Source organism: Plasmodium cynomolgi, chromosome 11 (assembly GCF_000321355.1).
Source record: "Plasmodium cynomolgi strain B DNA, chromosome 11, whole genome shotgun sequence".
NCBI lineage: Eukaryota > Apicomplexa > Aconoidasida > Haemosporida > Plasmodiidae > Plasmodium > Plasmodium cynomolgi.
This window is the reverse complement of record NC_020404.1, coordinates 299,227-318,064: the sequence shown is the minus strand read 5'-3', so window position 1 is coordinate 318,064 and position 18,838 is coordinate 299,227. Positions and strand designations below refer to the sequence as shown.

The 18,838-nt window shown below is 41.5% G+C and overlaps 6 protein-coding genes across 6 annotated transcripts; 4 read left to right on the top strand and 2 right to left on the bottom strand.

The window, feature by feature from the left end:
- Positions 1-252: 252 nt before the first annotated feature.
- Positions 253-3,658, top strand: PCYB_111760 (hypothetical protein; the record flags this gene model as incomplete). Its single annotated transcript, XM_004223054.1, has 3 exons — positions 253-661; positions 875-2,190; positions 2,237-3,658. The coding sequence occupies 3 exons, from the start codon at positions 253-255 to the stop codon at positions 3,656-3,658; spliced, it is 3,147 nt and encodes a 1,048-aa protein (XP_004223102.1).
- A 794-nt stretch (positions 3,659-4,452) lies between these two features.
- PCYB_111750 (hypothetical protein) lies at positions 4,453-7,738 on the top strand (the record flags this gene model as incomplete). The annotated part of the gene is made up of 2 exons (XM_004223053.1): positions 4,453-7,345; positions 7,551-7,738. 2 exons carry the CDS (start codon positions 4,453-4,455, stop codon positions 7,736-7,738), a joined length of 3,081 nt encoding a protein of 1,026 aa, XP_004223101.1.
- Positions 7,739-7,798: 60 nt separating this feature from the next.
- On the bottom strand, positions 7,799-9,573 carry PCYB_111740 (bifunctional polynucleotide phosphatase/kinase; the record flags this gene model as incomplete). The annotated part of the gene is made up of 4 exons (XM_004223052.1): positions 9,520-9,573; positions 9,022-9,246; positions 8,545-8,881; positions 7,799-8,220 (listed from the first exon to the last, which is right to left on the bottom strand). Exons 3-4 carry the CDS (start codon positions 8,879-8,881, stop codon positions 7,799-7,801), a joined length of 759 nt encoding a protein of 252 aa, XP_004223100.1. The 5' UTR covers positions 9,022-9,246; positions 9,520-9,573.
- Positions 9,574-10,545: 972 nt separating this feature from the next.
- On the top strand, positions 10,546-11,486 carry PCYB_111730 (ribosomal protein L9; the record flags this gene model as incomplete). The annotated part of the gene is made up of 2 exons (XM_004223051.1): positions 10,546-11,234; positions 11,429-11,486. 2 exons carry the CDS (start codon positions 10,546-10,548, stop codon positions 11,484-11,486), a joined length of 747 nt encoding a protein of 248 aa, XP_004223099.1.
- Positions 11,487-12,078: 592 nt separating this feature from the next.
- PCYB_111720 (hypothetical protein) lies at positions 12,079-14,767 on the bottom strand (the record flags this gene model as incomplete). Its single annotated transcript, XM_004223050.1, has 2 exons — positions 12,079-13,994; positions 14,192-14,767. Coding segments are annotated over 2 exons (2,490 nt in total), but the record flags the coding sequence as incomplete, so codon positions are not given.
- Positions 14,768-16,414: 1,647 nt separating this feature from the next.
- Positions 16,415-18,611, top strand: PCYB_111710 (endonuclease/exonuclease/phosphatase domain containing protein; the record flags this gene model as incomplete). Its single annotated transcript, XM_004223049.1, has 2 exons — positions 16,415-17,176; positions 17,265-18,611. 2 exons carry the CDS (start codon positions 16,415-16,417, stop codon positions 18,609-18,611), a joined length of 2,109 nt encoding a protein of 702 aa, XP_004223097.1.
- Between the last annotated feature and the right edge of the window lie 227 nt (positions 18,612-18,838).

Here is an 18,838-nt window from a genome sequence, read left to right as displayed (position 1 = left end):
CATGTAAAAAAAAAAAAAAAAAAAAAAAAAAATATAGTATCACTCCACGTGGATATAGTAAAAAAAAAAAAAAAAAGTACCACTTCGAAGTGATATTTTTTCCACTCCCCTAATGCTGAAGGGGGTAGAGTTAGGATGAGCCATACTGCGCGTCCACATACTGATAGAGAATCCTCGCATGTTGACATCGCGTTAGCAACTGCGGTATCCAAGTTGGTGGTACCAACAGATTAGTCAATTCGTTTTCTTTAAATGAACACAAAAAGGAGGAAGCGTGAAGGCGGTTATCATGAGGAAATATATACCTATAAAAATGACGAAAAGTATGACGAAGAATTTTTAGATATAGATAGTAACGTACTAAAGGTGTGCGAGAAAAAAGGGGGGGTGCTTCGCCAACTAAATATATTTTCCCCTGGGGGGAGAAGCAAAAAGGGCACCAAAAGGGAAGGGAGAGGGAGAAGCGGCGCGAACAGGGGAACTGCGAACAGGGTAACCTCGAACAGGGTGACAGCGAACAGGGTAACTACGAACATTGTGAATGACATAAGGTTCATGGACATACTACTATGTGGGGATAAGGATAGCGGAAAGACCACCTTCTTGAATTGTATAAGCTGCGTGGAGAGCTTTAAATCGGGACGCACCGATGGTAGTGGCGGTAGAGGTGGCAGCAGTGGTGGCAGCAGCGGTGGCGGCAGCGGCGGCGGCAGCGGCGGTGGAGACTGCAACCCCAGCACCCCGCGGAGGAACAAACAAATCGTGTGGAATTACAACAGGTTGGAACTTCTGTCCTACGTCCCCATTATTTTCTCCAAACTGACAAATAGAAATTACGATGCGCTGAAAAAAAAGTTTAAAAAAAATTTTTTAGACACGGATGTATGTCAAGCTTCAATTTTTTTAACTCGAGATGATTTGCAGTTTATTAATTACGAGTTCGGTTTAGGGGAAGGCTTAAGGACTGACCATTTTGACTACTTGAAGATAAACTTTTGTGAGTATGGCGATGATTTGTTTCGCAAAATAAGGGCGTACTGCGAGATGTGTGATTATCTAGGGGTGGGGAGCGACGCGGCGAGTGGGGCAGCGGACGGCGGCAGTCCGTGCGCGTGCGGGGGGGGAAGCGGAAATGGGGTGTACCTGGCGGAGCGCACGAAGGGGGGAGCGAAGCGGGGAACGAACTGGCCCAGGAGCTATCCCAAGAAGGACGGAGCCAACTCCAGCACCGTCATCAATATCGTAGAAGGCGCGCTCCTACGAATTAAGGAAACAAAGTACATAAGTTATTTCATCAATTTGAGGAGGTCCTTCCTTTTGGTGAAGTCTACTGTGCGCATGTATAGAATTCTAATGGGGAAAAGGAACAGAAGGAGAGGAGAAAAAATAATCAACATTGACGTCAGCGAAGAGAGAAAGGAAGATCCCAGTGGTAGGGCATTTCTCTATAGGGCTCTGAATACAACTAAGTGTACATTTAAAAGGGCAAACTCCAACCCGCGTAAGTCACTTTTTAGAAAGAAAAAAAATTTATTCATCACGATAAATGAGGAACATATTATGAACACTTTTGACTATTTAAACATTATAAAAGATTTAAATAACTATGATAGGAAGGACGTCCTTTTTGTGGCTAGCCGAGCATTCGATTTTGAGAAGCTCAGCAAAAGGTTCCACATATATTTTAATTTGAGTCACAATCTAGAGATCATCAATTTTGCTTTTAGGAGAAGGAATAATCACAGTAAAGGTAACACAAATTGGAGTGACAGTGATGGGGCTACTCTCCCCCTAGACGATATCTACCACCTTTTAAAAAAATGTGTCATTGAAAGGTGGAAAGCTTGTAAAAGAAGGGCAAAAACAATAACTAAAAAGTGCAACCAAAAAAGTGATATAATTTTTAAGTATCTTTCGGAAAAGAAATTACGACTCAGGGGGGATAGGCACAAGAAGGAACGTAAGCTCAATAATGAGAGGAAGCAGCAGGAGGTTCAAAATAATATCGGGGGTGCCAAACATGCAGAAAGTAATGACCCTCATTGGTGTGATTGTACTTATGGGAGGGAAAACAAAAAATTGGAAGAGACGAGGGATCTTTCCTTTTTATTGGAAGAAAGACGGGAGGTAGCGAACTTTTTTAAAACATTCTATGACGAATACATTTACAAAAACCAAAATCGAATATATGTAAAAAATGAAGGAAAATTTCGACATTTGTTTTTTATTTATCAAGTTTTGCTTCTACCATTTTTATTGCCCTCAAGGGAAAGAAAAACAAAACTGTGTGAAGGTCAGCAGGCTTAATATATACAAATTTGTTTACGTAAAACAGATTGAAGTGATTCGAAAGGACAACAACCTCTCCCATTACAATATCTGTGTCCCATCATGTGTATACGTTTTTACTAATTTGCTAAAGATGAATTATCGGGGTACTCCCTTTCGATCCCTACGGGAGCATAAAATGGCTTCCCTCCTCAAGTACCTTTTTTACGCTGTTATCCATTACAAACTGAGGAAAAGAAGCTACGATTTTTACAGGAGGGGTAAGATAGGGGCAAATCACATCTGCTACTTCACTCGTGGAGTTATAATTAACTCATTGGTCGATCTATTTGAAAGTAAGAGGCGAGAGGGGGAGGTAATTTCCCATTATGGTGATTCGGGCAAAACAAAATCAGAGAGGCATAAACAAAAAGAAGCATTGTTACCGCCACTCGATAGGAAGCATCGAAGGAACAGAAAAATTTTAAAAGATGTGCTTAGCCTCATGGACATGGATATGTATATGCAACCGTTCACCATTATAAATAGCATAAAGTCGGACTGGGAATATTTTAAAAAGTATATGACCCGGTCAGGCATGTGTTCGTACCACAGCGGGGCTACTTACGTATACCCTGACGTGGCCTTCGCGCTTGTGCTAAATTTTAAGCCGCTTCACCGGCGCGGACGCCATGTAGCGGCGGTAGCGGTAGCAGAAGAAGAGGCGGAAGAAGCAGAAGCAGGAGAAGCCGCAGAAGCAGCGGAAGAAGCAGACGCAGACATAGACGCGGATGAAGCCAACTCAGAAACACTCGGGGGAAACACCATCCACTTCGAGCCAGTAAGCGATGAGAACACTAAAAATAAGCTGAGGGGGAGGTCCATTCTGCACTTTCCCTTTTCACACAAGCTGCTAAAGTACTTCATTGAAAACATTCCCCCGAGGAGGGATGGCAAAGGGAGCAATTCTCACATCTTACTACAGCTATTATGTAATCGCTTCTTCAGAGAGCTAAAAAGGCTGTTAATGTACTACTACACAGGTGAACAGATAAAACGTAGAACAGAAATTACGCGCATTTTTATTTTATTAAATTATGTCATGGATATTTATTACCTCATGGCGTACGAGAATGTGTGCTTTTACGTGGCTAAGCATGGAGACTTTGTCCTCACCAACGATTTACACGCTTCGCACGAATTCAGGGGAGGTAATTCTATTGGGGGGAAAAGAAGAGTCACCTTTAACCTGTACCCAAATTGTGTACTGTTTAATTCAGCCTACTTTCTGTGGGAAGAAATGAAATATGGGGGGAAGAATGGCTCCATGTGTAGGCACCTTTCGTATTGGAAGAAGGATTTGTTTTTTTCAGTAAGTTTGGAGGAGTAACCCGAAGGAGAGTCATCAGTTTTGCGCGCCTGTCAAAGGGATCCTCCATATGCCGCATTGGCGCAATTTTTTACATGTACATGTAAATGTACGAAGCTGCGCTATGGCGATACTACTTTTGTACATTATGAGTACAACAGAATGGGCTGCTAGCTTATTGCTCATTTTTTAAGCGAATCGAGGGAGGGGTGGAAATTATAGAAGCGAGGAAGGCATAGCTTGGGAAGAAAATTTCATGCTGCCCATGCATCGATAGGTGAATACTCCCAGTGGAGCAGTTTTTTTTTTTTTTTTTTTAGGAAAAGAATTTGACCCTTGTGGCAACTTCTTCACCATTTTTCCCTTTTTTTTGTTTTATTTTTTTTTCCGTTTTGAGAATCCCCCCGGTGGGGTTTAGCCCACAAAAAAGGCTATACACGCGCGCTCGTGGTCATACATCCGTATTGTATACATAAGCGAATAGGCCAGCACGCACTGGCGAACTTTCCCACGTGTGTCATTTTAAACGAATTGGTCTCTCCTGGATTGCAGCCTCTGCAGTGTAACTTTCCTTCGCATAAACCAACGGCACGGTGCGTTACAAAAACGTGTGTTCGATCTTTCCACGGCTGAGTTTGCGCATCGGAGGCAGCGTTGTTTTGGGGCCCCAAGTTGTTCCCTCCGCGGAAAATTACCAAAGGGGGAAGTAATTAAAAAGGAGAAGCTGGAAGAAGTATACGCTGCCTTGGGAAAAAGGAAAGAGAGGCAAGGAAGGGAGGAGAACGAATGAGCACGTAAAGCGACATACACATATAATGCTACTGGGGGAGCCGAAACAGGGCAGTGTGTCCCACCCCCCAAAGGGGGACTCCCTAAACAGCAGAGAAGAAGGGCATAAAAAAAGGAACGAAATCATCAACGATATTTTCCAGCTAGAACTGAAAGACATCCTAAAAGATGTTTCTAGTGAAAAAAAAATAAACAACACTATCGATTTTGTAAATGATAAAATAAACACACTAAACAATTTTATCAACGATATAGCTAAGGAGAAGTATGAGTACTTTTACAAATATATTGACCAAATGAGTAATGCGAGGAAATTAAAAAAATGGAACTCTGACGATTTAGAGGATGTATCGAGGAAATATAAAACAAGTTACGAATTGCTGAGGGAGAAAAAGAACAAAGTTCTGTCTTTAATTATCGAGAAAAGGTGTTTAATCGAAATTGAGAAAGTTTTAAAATTATACCAAGTTATCCATGTGGAGATAAAAAAACTGTGTGATGAAATGAAAGAGAACAACATTTTGGGTGTCTTTCCAACGGATGTAATTGACCTGAGTGTCTCCAAGGGAGAACCATTCGATGTACATGACCTGCGTCAAAGTACCCTCCATAGGAGTGGCAAGGATAGGAAGTACCCCAATCTACTGACCACCCCTGACTTTGATACCCTGGAGAGTTATTTAAAACGGATAAGCAGTATAAAACGGTTCATTTCCCAGCATAGTGTGCAAAATATATGCATTGTAGCGCTAGAGGAAAAAAAGATTAAGGCGTATGAGGATAGCATAATAAGTTTGTTCGTGCAGTATTTATCGGCCGATTTTTTTAAGGACGAGAATCATGAGAGAAAAGTAAAGCATTGTTTAAATGCTTTTAAAAATGTACATGCCGAAAAGGAGTGTTTAAAAAAAATAATAAACAACAAAATTGAGGAAGCCAATGTCCACATTTTGAAAATAAAAAATGGGGGAAAAAACGGAAAAACATATTTATACGCAATTCTACAGAATTGTAAAAATGGTATCGATCAGATGAACTACTTGAATGAAATTATTAAGGAGAATTACAACATGGAGGAAGAAATTCGGATGGAAAAATGGAAAGGGGAAAAAAAAACAGGTGATAATAACAACAGTGATTTCAATACATGGGATAAGGACACACACAAATGCAACACTGTACATGTGTACACAGAATTTTATCTGCCCTATGTTAACTTACTAATAAGAAACAAAATAAACCAGCTGGTGATGAAGGAAGACATGCTATTTGTCCTAAATTTAATAGGAGAATTTGTGCACATTGTCCAGAAGAAGGTCGATATGAAAGGACACGAAAAAAAAGATGTCCTTTTAAATTTGTTCAGTAGAGAATACGAAGAAATAACTTTCACTTCGATGAACAAACTGATCAACCTAGTGGAACTTCTATTCCAGAAAGGAAATATAAGAAGTTCCATGGAGTACGAAAATTATTACAACTTCCCCACCATTTTTGATATTAAAAATTATGTACAGGCATTTTTTAAAGAACTTTTTACGCACGTTTATTATCCACACATTTTTCGAAAAATTACCGTCTCTTGCAATAATTCTCTCCTTCTCCTCAGTAACAATTTAAATAACTTAAAGCAAAATGTTAATGTGCTGATCGAAATGGATATGCAAAATAAATTTGTAACGATCGATTATGTTCCGAAAAAGTTGAAATACAATTTGGAGCTTTTTCTTATTAGCAGACAGCTTCTGCGATACTTAATTTGTTGTTTGGCCAAATTGAAGAGAAAAATTGTGCGGATAAAAATGGATACTTATCGGGGGAGGAGCTTCCGTTATGGGGAGGGAGCGTCGTTTGAAGCGCCTGGTGAGGTGAACCTTTTTGCGGACAGTTTGGTATCGCTAGAGGTTGATGACCCCCGGGTGGGGAACTACCCCCCAAAGAGGGACTCCTCAGGGAAGGATTTAATCACCCTCTGCTTTGACGAATCAGTTGAGGAATTTTTCAACTCACAAGACCATTTAAATAATTATTTCGGAGATGTTGTGCTATCCCCTGATGATGGCGTAAATGACGATTTTATCGAGTGGGAAAATCACGGAGAGAAAAAAGAAAAGACGAAAAAAAAACACGCAGAAATGAACATGTCGTTTGAAAGGAAGGACCATAAGGAGGAAAGCGGCATATCGTGTAGAGCAGATCAACTCAATGGCTCCTGTCCAAATGGGACCGAACAAATGAGCAAGTGCGCTGAAAAAAACGTGGCGACTTTCCAAATTAGCCTCTTCAGTGATGCGAAACTTAACTCGTTTCAATTGAACGATTCGTATAACATTAGTGATGATGACGGGAATTACGAAATTACGCCCTTTTTCATTAAGCAGAAGGAAAACAGAAAAAAAGAAAATTATTTCGATTTAATCGAATTAGAAAAAGGATTATGTGAGCTGAACAATGTTGTTAATTCGTGTATTTACGAATGCTTTGAGCCATTTGAGAAAAAATCTATTTGGTACTTTAAAAATAATTATAGCGCCCTGGGTACACCTGATGTGTTTTCCCTCTTCGACCAGTTATGCGTTTATTTTAACGAAAAAATAGTTCAGTGTGTACCGACATACGAGTGCACGCAGATGATAAAAAACCTGATTAACCGGACGCTCATTTATTTAATCGCTCTATCGTGTTACTACTTAATTAGCGGAATGGATGTGTACCTATTTAGGTACTACGAATCACTACAGAAAGTTGCAAATGGCGCAACGGAGGCTTCCCTGCATTTCGGTTACAAGTTGTGCACGCTTTTTAAGAAGTCGGTTGATATGAAGGCCGGACGGGAGGCTTACGAAGACGTGCCGTCGTTTTTCCTGCCCGTGACGTTCGTGATTTTTCACGGGGGGAGGGCCATCGCGGACAGCTTGGGTGAGTTGTGAGGCGGTGTCCACGTGTTAGAGTCACCGCGTGAGGGGATTCCCACGTGTTAGAGTCATCGGGTGAGGGGATTGCCACACGTTATAGTCACCGCGTGAGGGAGTTGCCATCTCTTCGTTTCCATGGCGAAGAACTCCGAAAGAAGTCTCCACTCCGATTAATTATTTTCCTTCCGACACGTTTCCCTCCCTTTTAGGTATCACCGAGGATAAATTCATCAACCTGCTGATTGACCACTTGAGGAATCCGGTGCAGGCAATGGATGGGAAGGGAAGTAACAGCAGCAGTCACAACTTAAACTTCGTGGTTAACAAATTTGCCAAAAGTATGCTAAAAAAAAAAATGAACAATCTGGAGGGACCGCAACTAGAGGCGGCGATGTAGAAGCGATACACCCCACGCATAATGCGCGCCCGGCCCTTTGCTCCGTGGCCACCCCGATAGTTAGTACAAGTACGAAAAAAATAACTTTCGGCGCTCCTCGTTCTGCAAATCGGATGGCACAAAGTGCTCATCATGCAGAGTTACGACTCGGTCGAAGTTTTCACTTTCGGAGGGAACTTGCACATATTTATAAAAGGAGTGAATGGCAATGGTCGGAACTTCGTGCATTATATTTTCCTCATCAGTAATCATTTTGAAGTTGTTCAAGTGAAAAACCAACTCTTTGGAGTATTGAAAGAAAATGGCGCTAACCCTTAAGTTGGGATTTATTTTTTTGGCCTCCGTGATATAAATTAGCCTGTTTTTTACGTACATATTTGCGTTGTCCATTATGACATTTTTCCCGCTTGTAATAGTTTGTCTGATCATATCTATATGTTTATTTTTTGTTTTCAGTTCCTCTAAATTTATGTTAACAAAATCTGCAAAGTAGTTTTTGCAAAGGGATGTTTTTCCGCACCCTGGGGGGCCAATTAGCAGCACCAAATATTGTTCACCCCGCGGCGGGGAGTGTTGCAGATTATTTTGTGGGGGGGCGGCTTCATTTTGTGGAGGGGCGGCTTCATTTTGTGGAGGGGCGGCTTCATTTTGTGGAGAGGCTGCTTCATTTTGTGGAGAGGCTGCTTCATTTTGTGGAGAGGCAGCTTCATTTTTCGTTCCATTTTGTGTGCCACTTTGTTGGGGGGCGGCTTCATGTTGTTCCCCCCCCAGGTGCAGATCCGGTCGAACCAAGCGGCGCAAGTCACTTTGAGCGTCCTGCTCATTTGGTTTGTTATCTACATTTTTGAGCAAGCTACACGGGTTGAAGGGAAACTCGGCTGATAAATTATTTTTTATGTTCAGGAACAGCTCCTCGGGGGTGTAAAATGTGGCATTTATATTCAGGGCAAACTTCAAATCTGTGTCTGTGTAGTCCTTTTTCAACCTCTTTGCAATTTCGCCTATATTGATATTCACCTTATTTTGAGAATACACACACTTGAGGTGATTAATAAATTTTGTCTTGAAATGGTCATCATAAATTCGGTTGGCATTATCCCCTACATAAATGATTTCATCAATTTGGGCTTTATTATTTTGCATGGCAAAGTTATACATGCCAATTCTTGGCTTCCTGTACTTGTCATTTTTTAGTGCCAAGTAACACTCCAAGGGGATCCCTATTTTGTCGATGACGTCATCTACCCGGTTGACTATATTTAGAAGACTTATTTTTCCGGTGCTTACTCCTTTTTGGTTGGAGAAAATAATGATTTTGTAATTTTCTGTTTTTTTTTTTTTAGAAAATCGATTACGTCAGCGTAAAAAATGTAGTCGTGCTCGTTTTGCGCTGGCTTGAAGAAGGAGCGGGACAGGATTAGGGTGTTGTCCAGGTCGAACGAGAAAATCTTCTTGTAAATTTTGTCTTCCGCGTCTTTGACGATTCGGTACAGCAGGCTGTCGTCTACCTGCGGCGGGGGGAGGCGCCGTGTTAGGAAGTGGCGTATTAGGAAGCGATGTGTTAAGAAGCGATGTGTTAAGAAGCGATGTGTTAAGAAGCGATGTGTTAGGAAGCGATGTGTTAAGAAGCGATGCGTTAAGAAGCCATGTGTTAAGAAGCGATGCGTTAAGAAGCCATGTGTTAAGAAGCGAGTTGCAGGGACGTGTGGCTAAATGGGGAGAAACCTCTCCGAACGAGCGCCAAAATGGAGAGTCTCTCTCCTTTTTAATATAAAATTTACTAAGTTCCATTTGTCGTTGGGCAGCTCAAAATGGGAGAGGGGCCTCTTTCTCATTTTGTGAAGGCGCTTGGTTCTGAGGCAGGTTGCTTGGCCGAGCGAGCAGGCGATGGAGAAGTGGCAGCGACGATGGCGCTGGTCTTGGTGTCAGCCGTAGTTCTCGTAGCGGCTGTAACGAGGGGATACAGCTACTTCTCACATTTGAGCGCGTTAAACAGTTTGGTCCAAAAAATAGCCAAGTGAAAGAAGCACTTAGTCGCGCAGCGCCGTTCTGTAAGAAAAGGGTAAGGGGTGATGTTTTTGCGAGGCGGTAAAAAGGGAGCCGTTTATATAATTCAATAGCGCTTCTCCACACTCTCTCGTTTAAGCAAACGTGTATGTGCATGTTCAAGAAGGGTCGGAGAGACCTCTCTCGACGTGTAGTGCGCCTTGCACAGAGATGTGCCACATACCAGCATGTGAAAAAAAAAAAAAAAAAGGGGTAAATTTGGCCGGGTAGGAGGCACAATTTTGACCCGCTAAAATGGAGCGCGAATATATTTTCTCCACACTGTGCAAAAGTGATAGCGATGATTGTCACACTCTTTTGACGCAGGCGAATGGGGAAAAGAGCCGCTTGCGGGCTACTAAAAAAAAGGGACTCTGCTCGCGTTCGTGGGAATAATAAAATTAGAAGAATAAAGAGCGACTTGAGCATAGGCATGCGTAGATGCGGTGCCACTAAGTTGATAACCCCCTTTGAGAAGCCTAACCAAGGCGAAGCAGGAGGAAGCAGGACGAAGAAGTACGAAGCAGGGTAAAGCAGGACGAAGAAGTACGAAGCAGGGTAAAGCAGGACGAAGAAGTACGAAGCAGGGTAAAGCAGGACGAAGCAGGGTAAAGCAGGACGAAGCAGGGGCCCGTCGAGAACGGCCGCTTAACCATGGTCATGTGAGGAACCCAAATCACCACCACGATCAGCAGTACCACCACGATCAGCAGCACCACCACGACCAGCACCACCACCACGACGACCACCCCCCCTGAAGAATGCTCAGAATAAGCAGCGTGTTCAACCCACAAAGGGCACGCATGAGCACATACCTAAATTATAACAAGTACACTATAAAGAGAAAAACGTACATAGCAGCTGTAGAAAATAAATACACGTACATCGTTCTACTAAACAACATAAGTCAAGTGGGAGAAAAAGGAGAAATCGTAAAGGTAAAGAGAGGAAGTGCTAGAAACTTAATAAAAGAAAGAAAGGCAGTATACGCTACGTATGAAAATGTGGACTGCTATGCTGATAAAGAAAAATATAAAAGAACAGAACAAGTTAACATAAAAAAAGGGGCAGAAATAAAAGAAGATTTTGAAAAATATTTTACTCACTTGAAAAATATAAGTATTACTATCTATCTTGATGTGTACAAATATACCAATAACGTGTCCTATGGATTGTACGACTTTTTTAATTACCTATCGTGTAACTACCAAGTGGACTTAACTAGCCAAAATTTACATAAGGTTAACTATTATAAGAATGAGGAAAACTACAAAAATAATATATACGAACAGATTTACACAGACACGTCTCATTTCAACGATTTGATTGTTATGAATAATTTGCTTTTTCGGCGTACAGGGATTTACATCATTTATTATTTCCTTTTTATGCCGAATGCCAAATTTTTAAACGAAATTGTGTTCAGAATTTCCTCCCTGCAGGAATATGAGTAATGGCTCATAATGCGACTCGAAAGGGGCATTACTGTCCACTGACGCGGCGGGGCGGAAACACAATTTTTGTGTTACGTAAAATGCCCATCTAGCTTCGTTCCTACTAAATCACGTCACACCCATGTGGCGTGCCAATTGTATACTATCATTTTCGTGCATTTCTCCTTCGGGTCGTTTTTCCCCTTTTCAGGCTTCTAAAGGATGAGAAGAAGAACAAGAAGGCCGAAATAGTGTATCGCATAAATTAGCAACGTTGGCGGGGAAGAAGCGGAAAAAAAAAAAAATAAAATAAAATAAAATAAAATGTTGGCCACGCTGCACATTCTTCTCTCCATTTGTGTAGACGGTGGAAGTAGAGTCTCCAATCCGTTCGCGAAACTACCAGCCCTTGGATTATACCGCTACACATTTGAGGGGGCCATAAAAAAAAAAAAAAGGCTATTTTAGGGGGAAAAAGCGGGACAAATAAATGTGCACTTTGTGCGGCAACAGTTGTATGTGTGAACTATCCTTTTGGGGGATGATAAAGGGAAAAAGAGTTGGGATTACACAGGTGGGGGTGGATGGGGAAATGCCAAAATGGGCGATTACACATACGTGTGCGCAGCGGACGAGTGCAAAAAAAAAAAAAAAAGGTGACGAAGCCACAAGAAGAAGGTGTAAAATGTACAAAGTATCCGCTGACACACATTGGCACACTGACGGGTGGGCATTTTGCAAAGCGCTTCGAAATGGGCAGTGCCTTTTTTGGCAGGCACGCCTAACATCACTGCTGCTACTCTGCTGACACTCTGCTGACACTCTGCTGACACTGCAGCTGGAGGAGTGCCCCGCCCTGCGCTACGCCGAGAGGTCCTCCAAAATGGATCCCACGTTCTTGAACACCTTCTCATTCTGCTCATTTTTTTGCGGGAGGAGAGAATCCAGTTTGTTCTTCATAAAATCAAGGGAGCCATACTTTTTCACAATTTCGTTAGTCTCCTTGGTGTTCATTTCGTGGGATGTGTGGAAACAAAGAGCAAAGGTGTAAAGCAATTCGACATCATTTATCTTGTGCTTAATCGAGTGCAAAACTTCGAACACTGATTTTCTCATCGCCTGATCATTATTTTCGTTCAGCGTTATCACATAGTTGAAAAATATTTTCATGCACAATGTGTTAATGTTAAAATTAGTGGACTTCATCTCTGCGAACTGTTTCGCGATGAAGTTAAACTTTTTGTACATATAAAATCTTGGGGTGGACAAACTAAACATATTTAAATAAAAACGAAGGCAACAGAGAAGCAAAGAATTCAGTTTGTTCTCCTCATTTTCTTTTAACTTTGATGAATTGGATATATAATAAGCAACGCAATCGTAAACGAGCTTAAAGGCATTGAAGGCGTACTTATTATTGTATAAAAAATCACAATTTTTATTTAAAACGAGAACCCTAAAGAGGTCAATCACGGGGAATATATAAGTGGGGGACCAATTGAAAAGTGTCATAATGAGGTTAATATCTGCTGTGTTGAAGTTGTATACATTTTTTATATTCTTTTTGTACAGGTTAATAATATTTGATAGAGCATTCAGTTGTTCATTTGATAGTTTACTGTTCTGTTTTTCTTCACTTGGTTGTTGAGAGTTAAATTCTTGTATTTTTTGGAAAATTTTATCTAGGGCAGCTTTTTCCACAGTGAAAACGTTCAAAACTGTGTTGAATTTTTTCCCACTATTAGGGGTACTACCATTATGAGTAGCAAAAGAACTGTTTGTGGGGCATGTAGAGGAGGTGGATGTCCCCCCCTTGGATGCATAATTCTGGTTAATAAAATCGACGATGGGTTTTATTTGGCTGGCGGAGAGGCCTTCTCTTTTGCAAAACATTTCCGCTATAACGTGCACATTGTCACTAGCATTGTAGGGAAGTAGTTTTATGTTTCCGTAACCTGTGTCGATGGAGACCACTTCATCGTAGTAGCCCTGTTTGAACAAATTATCTCCGATGTAAAACTTTTTCTGTGATGTGCTATCGTCTACTACTTCGCCTATGAGTACCCACTCGTTGTTCTCATATTTGTACGCTTCATATTTATTTTTATTTTTGAAAATTTTAACTTCTCCTTCTTTTCCTACGACGCTTTTTATATTTTCCACACTGATTATATTTTCTGAGTTAATTTCCCCTCCGGTAGAATTTGAGTTTTTTTCTCCATTTGGATTTTCCTTCTTGTTCCGTTTACTACACATTTCGAGTACCTCCTTCGTTGCTTCTTCGCTCAGCTTGTGGTTCCTCTTTTTAGTATACACCCTAATGTAGCTATCATTACAGGCGCAGGCGAGGTCTCCATTGCTTAGCACTTTGACACTCCACAGAGTATCCGTTAGGTAAATAGTTTGTAAGCAGGAAGGGTCAGGGTCCATCCCCTGACTCACTAGTGGCAGTTTATTTAAGATGGCACCCCCCTCTGTATCGTACTTTTCCATTAACTCGTAAATGTCTTTGATGCACCACACTTTGATACTTTTGTCGTCACCACAGCTGTACATAATCTGTTCCTTTTCATTTACGCACACGTAGAAAATAAAGCCTTGGTGACCTTTGTACATTTTTAATATATTAAAATTGGAGTCATATATATTGATAGTTTCATCATTCGAAAAGGTAATGGCATTTTTCTGCCCATTGAATAGTACTATATCTCGCACACTATCATTGTGTATATTTTTAATTTCGTCTGTTTTTTCTCCCTGACTATTCCACACATTAACTATATTATTTTGCGAAATGGTGAGAATAAATTCGTTCAGGCAGTTAACGTACGTGGCGTATTTGTGGTTGTTTAAAATTTTGACTATTCTGTATGTGTATTTGTTTCCACAGAGGGTATTTTTTTCTTTACCAGCGTTGCCGCTACCGCCGCTACCACTGCTACCGCTGCTGGGGGGGGATTCTCCAAGTTCTTACCTTCCACAGATTCGTCACCAAGTTTGACGATTTGCCACATGATGACTTCCCCGTTCCAGTCCGCACTTAGTAAAATATGCTTACTATATTCCACAATACTTGAGACACTGTTTTTATGTCCTTGTAGCATTAATTCGATGTACCCATTTAGGTTAAAGAGGTAGACACCTTTATCGCTCCCTCCGCTGTACACATATAAATGGTCCTCTACATTATTTTTGCATTTCTTTAACTCGCTTATGCCTACGTATTTACTGTGTGTCATTGCGTAGACGAACCTTTCATGTATTTCTATTTTTTTGTAAAGTTGGTAATTATCACTTAGATGAAGTGGAAAGGTTTCTACATCGTTGTATGGGTTTTCATCCGGGGGTAGAGTTTCTTCTCCAGTAGGGGCTTCCTCGTCAGTCTTCCTTTTCCACACCATAATTGTCCCAGTCATGTCGGCACTAACTATGTAGTCAAAGCTGAGTTGGCATTCTTTTAATTCGTCCAAATGGGTGTTACTAATGACACACATGCACCTTACTCCTTTGCTGTGCCCAGCCAGTACGCCTCTCAGTTCGTACTCGGTGTCTGTAACAGGGTTGGGTAGAGGTTCCATGGGTTAGGAAGACGCGATGTTAGGGGGGCATACGTGTAGACGTGAATGCGGAGCGATGTGCACACGATTGGGAGAGTGACCCATGTTAAACACTCGCGCACATCACACGAGCGTAGACGTGGGTAGAGGATATTTATCCACCTTATGTGCACCTGCGAACTGACCTTCCATTGTTGCTCAAACGGGGCGATGTCTACGGGAGACGATTTAAAACAAAAAACTGGTTTGTGTTTTATTCGGGCAAACTGGTACAGACGGCATTTAGCCTTTATTTGGAAGGTTCGGGCGAGCGGGCGGGGGGTACCCACGAGGGGCAGCCAGAAAAGCGCACAATGACAAGCTGTCGAATATTATATATGTACGTATGTATATACATATATATATATATATGTTTCCTTTTTTTTATTTTCCCCTTTATCCGTTTTTTGCAAAACAAAGGTTAATTTCTCGCCTGGAGCGTCGAGTTTAGCAGCCCGCGGAAAGTGTATGCCCACTCGAGGTTGCCAAGGCAAATGTGTTTGGGCGGGGGGGGCCTCGCGGGGGTGGAGCGGAACAAAAATGAGGCACACTTCCCGAGGGGAAGGGAGTGAACAAAAGTGAAAACTGTACATATATATGTACCATCAAATTAGAAAATTGGAGCTATGTATATGAAAAGATTTAAAAAAAAAAATGTGGGTAAAAATATTTCCACAAATGGGGAGAACGCGATGACGCCTGGGGAGGGAGAGAAAAATGCGCTGTCGCGTGGGCGGATGACGCGGGCGATGCGTATTTGCTTGCACGTGTGGCTCTGTGGCCTAGAGAGTGTTATACGCACTGTTCGGCAAGCCCCTGGGAGGAACTGTTTGGGGGAAAATGCTATGTCCGCACGTGGTAAAGAAGTTTGAAGCTTACAATGGGTTAGCGAAAAAAAAAGTGCAAAAAAAGTGAAAAAAAAGGAGAAAAAAAAGTAGAAAAAAAAGCAGAAAAAAAAGCAGAAAAAAAAGCAGAAAAAAAAGTGAAAAAAATAAAAATTCCCTTTTGTGAAGCATTCCTCTATGGACTTACCTACATCATCATTAATGGGAAAACTAAACGAAGTTGTGCCAGCTTCCTCTTTTCTACTACCTTGGCATTAGTACCCCTGCATATTGTGTTTCACGACGAACTGTTGAAACTATCGTTTGTATTTCTTCCAACTCTCCCGAAGCTGGGCTTCACTGAAGGGCAGCAGCTATTTGTTGCCCCACCTCTTCTGAAACGTGCCTTTCCGAGTAGCCCCCCAAAAATTAACAACTTGGGAGAGAGCGCAGCGAAATGAATAGTAGCCTATGTGGGTGTATGCAATCATTTATTATATGCTGTGCCTGCACGTAGGTATACACCTGAGTGTGCAGACGAACAGGTAGTAAGCGAAGTAAAGGTGGTAAATTTTTTTCTCTACACGAATTATCCCTCTGCTTGCTGCACATTTGTGTTTTTCCCGTGTGTGAGGAGAAGCTTTTGAAAAAGGGAGAAGCCAACTTTACACTTAAAAAAGAAAAAAGAACCTCGTGAATATTGCGAATAACCAGATTAACGCCCATCACGCCCATTACGCCCATCACGCCCATCACGCCCATCACGACAGTAGGTTAATGTTTTGTGCAAAAAACAGCGCAGTGCTTTCCTTATGGAGAAGAACCTTCGCACTGAATAGCTTGAAAAAAGATGAGCAGCTTGTTTTCAAATCTACAGGTATGAGGAATGGTATATGTATAGGGAGAAAAAACAACCTAGATAAAATTGCACACAGGGGGGGAAGAAAACGACACATTAGTTCGAAGTGTAACAGTGGGGTAGATGAACCGGTAGGGAATGCGTTCATCCACACTAGGGGAGTAGGAAGCAGCCAAGGGGATAAGAATACCTGTAGAAAAGGTGGCCTTCTCGGTAGCTACCCACTCCGTAGTGGAGGGAGCCCCAAGAACTATCGCGCAATCTACCCCAATGTAAATGAAAGCCAGTACACGATGGATGATGCATGTTCGAAAAGTTACTCAAAAGTGAACCGGGCGAAGGAGGAAAGAAGTTCCCATAGTGAAAATCCCAAAGAAGTTCTAACAAAACAAAAAAATGTCATTTCTGATGAAATTAACAACACAGAAATGATAAAATGTCGAAAGGATATAAGGGAAAAAAAAATTGTATATAAATTTAAAGAATTTTCCGTCTTTTCATTTAACATTTTGGCGGACAGCTTAGTGGATTACAAATACGAGAACAACTGTTCCAATGTGATGAGGTGGATTAACAGGAAAGAATTTATTTTCCAAAGTATAAGGAGAAAATTATCAGACATTATATGCCTACAAGAAATAGAAGAATCGTATTTCAACGAACTGCAGGAGAAACTGAAGGTGTTGAACTATGAAGGATTATTTTTAAAAAGAAAAAGAAACCTGCCAGGATGGAATATGTATCTTTTACAATACCAACGTTTTTAAGTTATTATTTTTTGACGAAATTGTTTATGATAAATCTGCCTTTTTGAAGAAATGGCACGTAGGGTTAATTGTCGCTTTGAAAAATAAACTTTCGAAGAAGGTGGAATGGTATGATGGAAGTGTAAGTAATGATGACCGTGATGGTAGTAACCAAATGGTGGGGGACCATCACGTGAGTGGCTCTCCTGGATCCGACGAATCTGCTGACGATATTGTTATCGTTTCCAACACGCACCTGATTTTCGACTCCTGTAAGGGGGATGTCAAGCTGTACCAGCTGTGCTACATGACGTACCGCTTAGTCGCCATGATGAACAAGTGTCTGGACTATTTGAGGGCGCGCGGGAAGGGGGTCAAGCCAGGACGTGCAGAAAAGGGAAACAAAGCGGAAGAGACAGGGGAAAAAAAAAAGAGGGAGGGCTCACCACAAGGGAGAGTCCACCCAACCGATAGCCGCGACTTCCTGAGCCCTGCCGTAATTTTCTGTGGAGACCTGAACATAACCCCTAATAGCCTTCTCTACTACTACATAGTTAACAGATACATAAATTTGAAGAAGATAAATATGAAAAACATCTCAGGACAGTATCTCATGTTCAAGAAGCAGTTCTACGTTTGTAGCTACGAAAAGGGAAGTGAAATTAAAAAAATGTTTGACGAGAATATTCTGAGTGATTTAAAATACGACCATTACAACAGCATAGTGGACAATATGAAAAGGGAGTCCCTATTTTCTTTTTTTAAAAATGAAAGAATACTGGATGAGGGGTATCTAACGAGTCACTGTTTTTTTCACCATGGGAATGATACCTATTTGAGGAACTACAATTCGTATGAATATTTGATGAGTAAATTTAAGGAAGGCAAGAAGGACTGTCTTTCTTATTGGGGACACTCCGGAAGAAAATCTAGTACACTTTCGGGTAGCGAAGTGGTGAGCAATGAACACACATGCGATGAGAACTGCGCGCAGGTGTCTGAGGAGAAGGACCATGGATGCATCAGTTTTGATGAGATGGACCATGAGGAGGGTAACGAGGATAACGCGGAGCAGCGCCATCCCCAGAAGGAAGCAAAAATAGCAACTGATCAGCATGACGACGATTTTATACTGTACTATCCCCTGTATTTTGAAAGTATATACAACAGCGTGGACGAGCACAGAGTTGAGAAGCCCTGCCACAAATATGATCATATTGACAACCTGAATGACGAGGAAAATAATTTACCGCTAAGTGATGTTCCATTCACCGTATTTCATGGGAAGCAGAAGGGGTGTGTCGATTATATATTTTACTCGTATAGGACTCTTAAGGTAAGCGCAAGGGGGAGAGGTCTTACCCGTTAAGGAGAATTTCCCCCTTGGGAGAGATACTCCATTTGTTCGCCCCTCATTAGGATGAGAGGCGTGTAGTACTGCATATACCATAGTGGTACACCTGAACCGTAGATACACGTGTCTTTTTCACCCCTCCATTTGGATGCAGAAAATATCCTGTTCAACCTTCCCACCATTCGACAAACTTGCAAAACATGGTTGCCTGCCGAATGAGGTGAGCAATTTGAGCAAAAAAA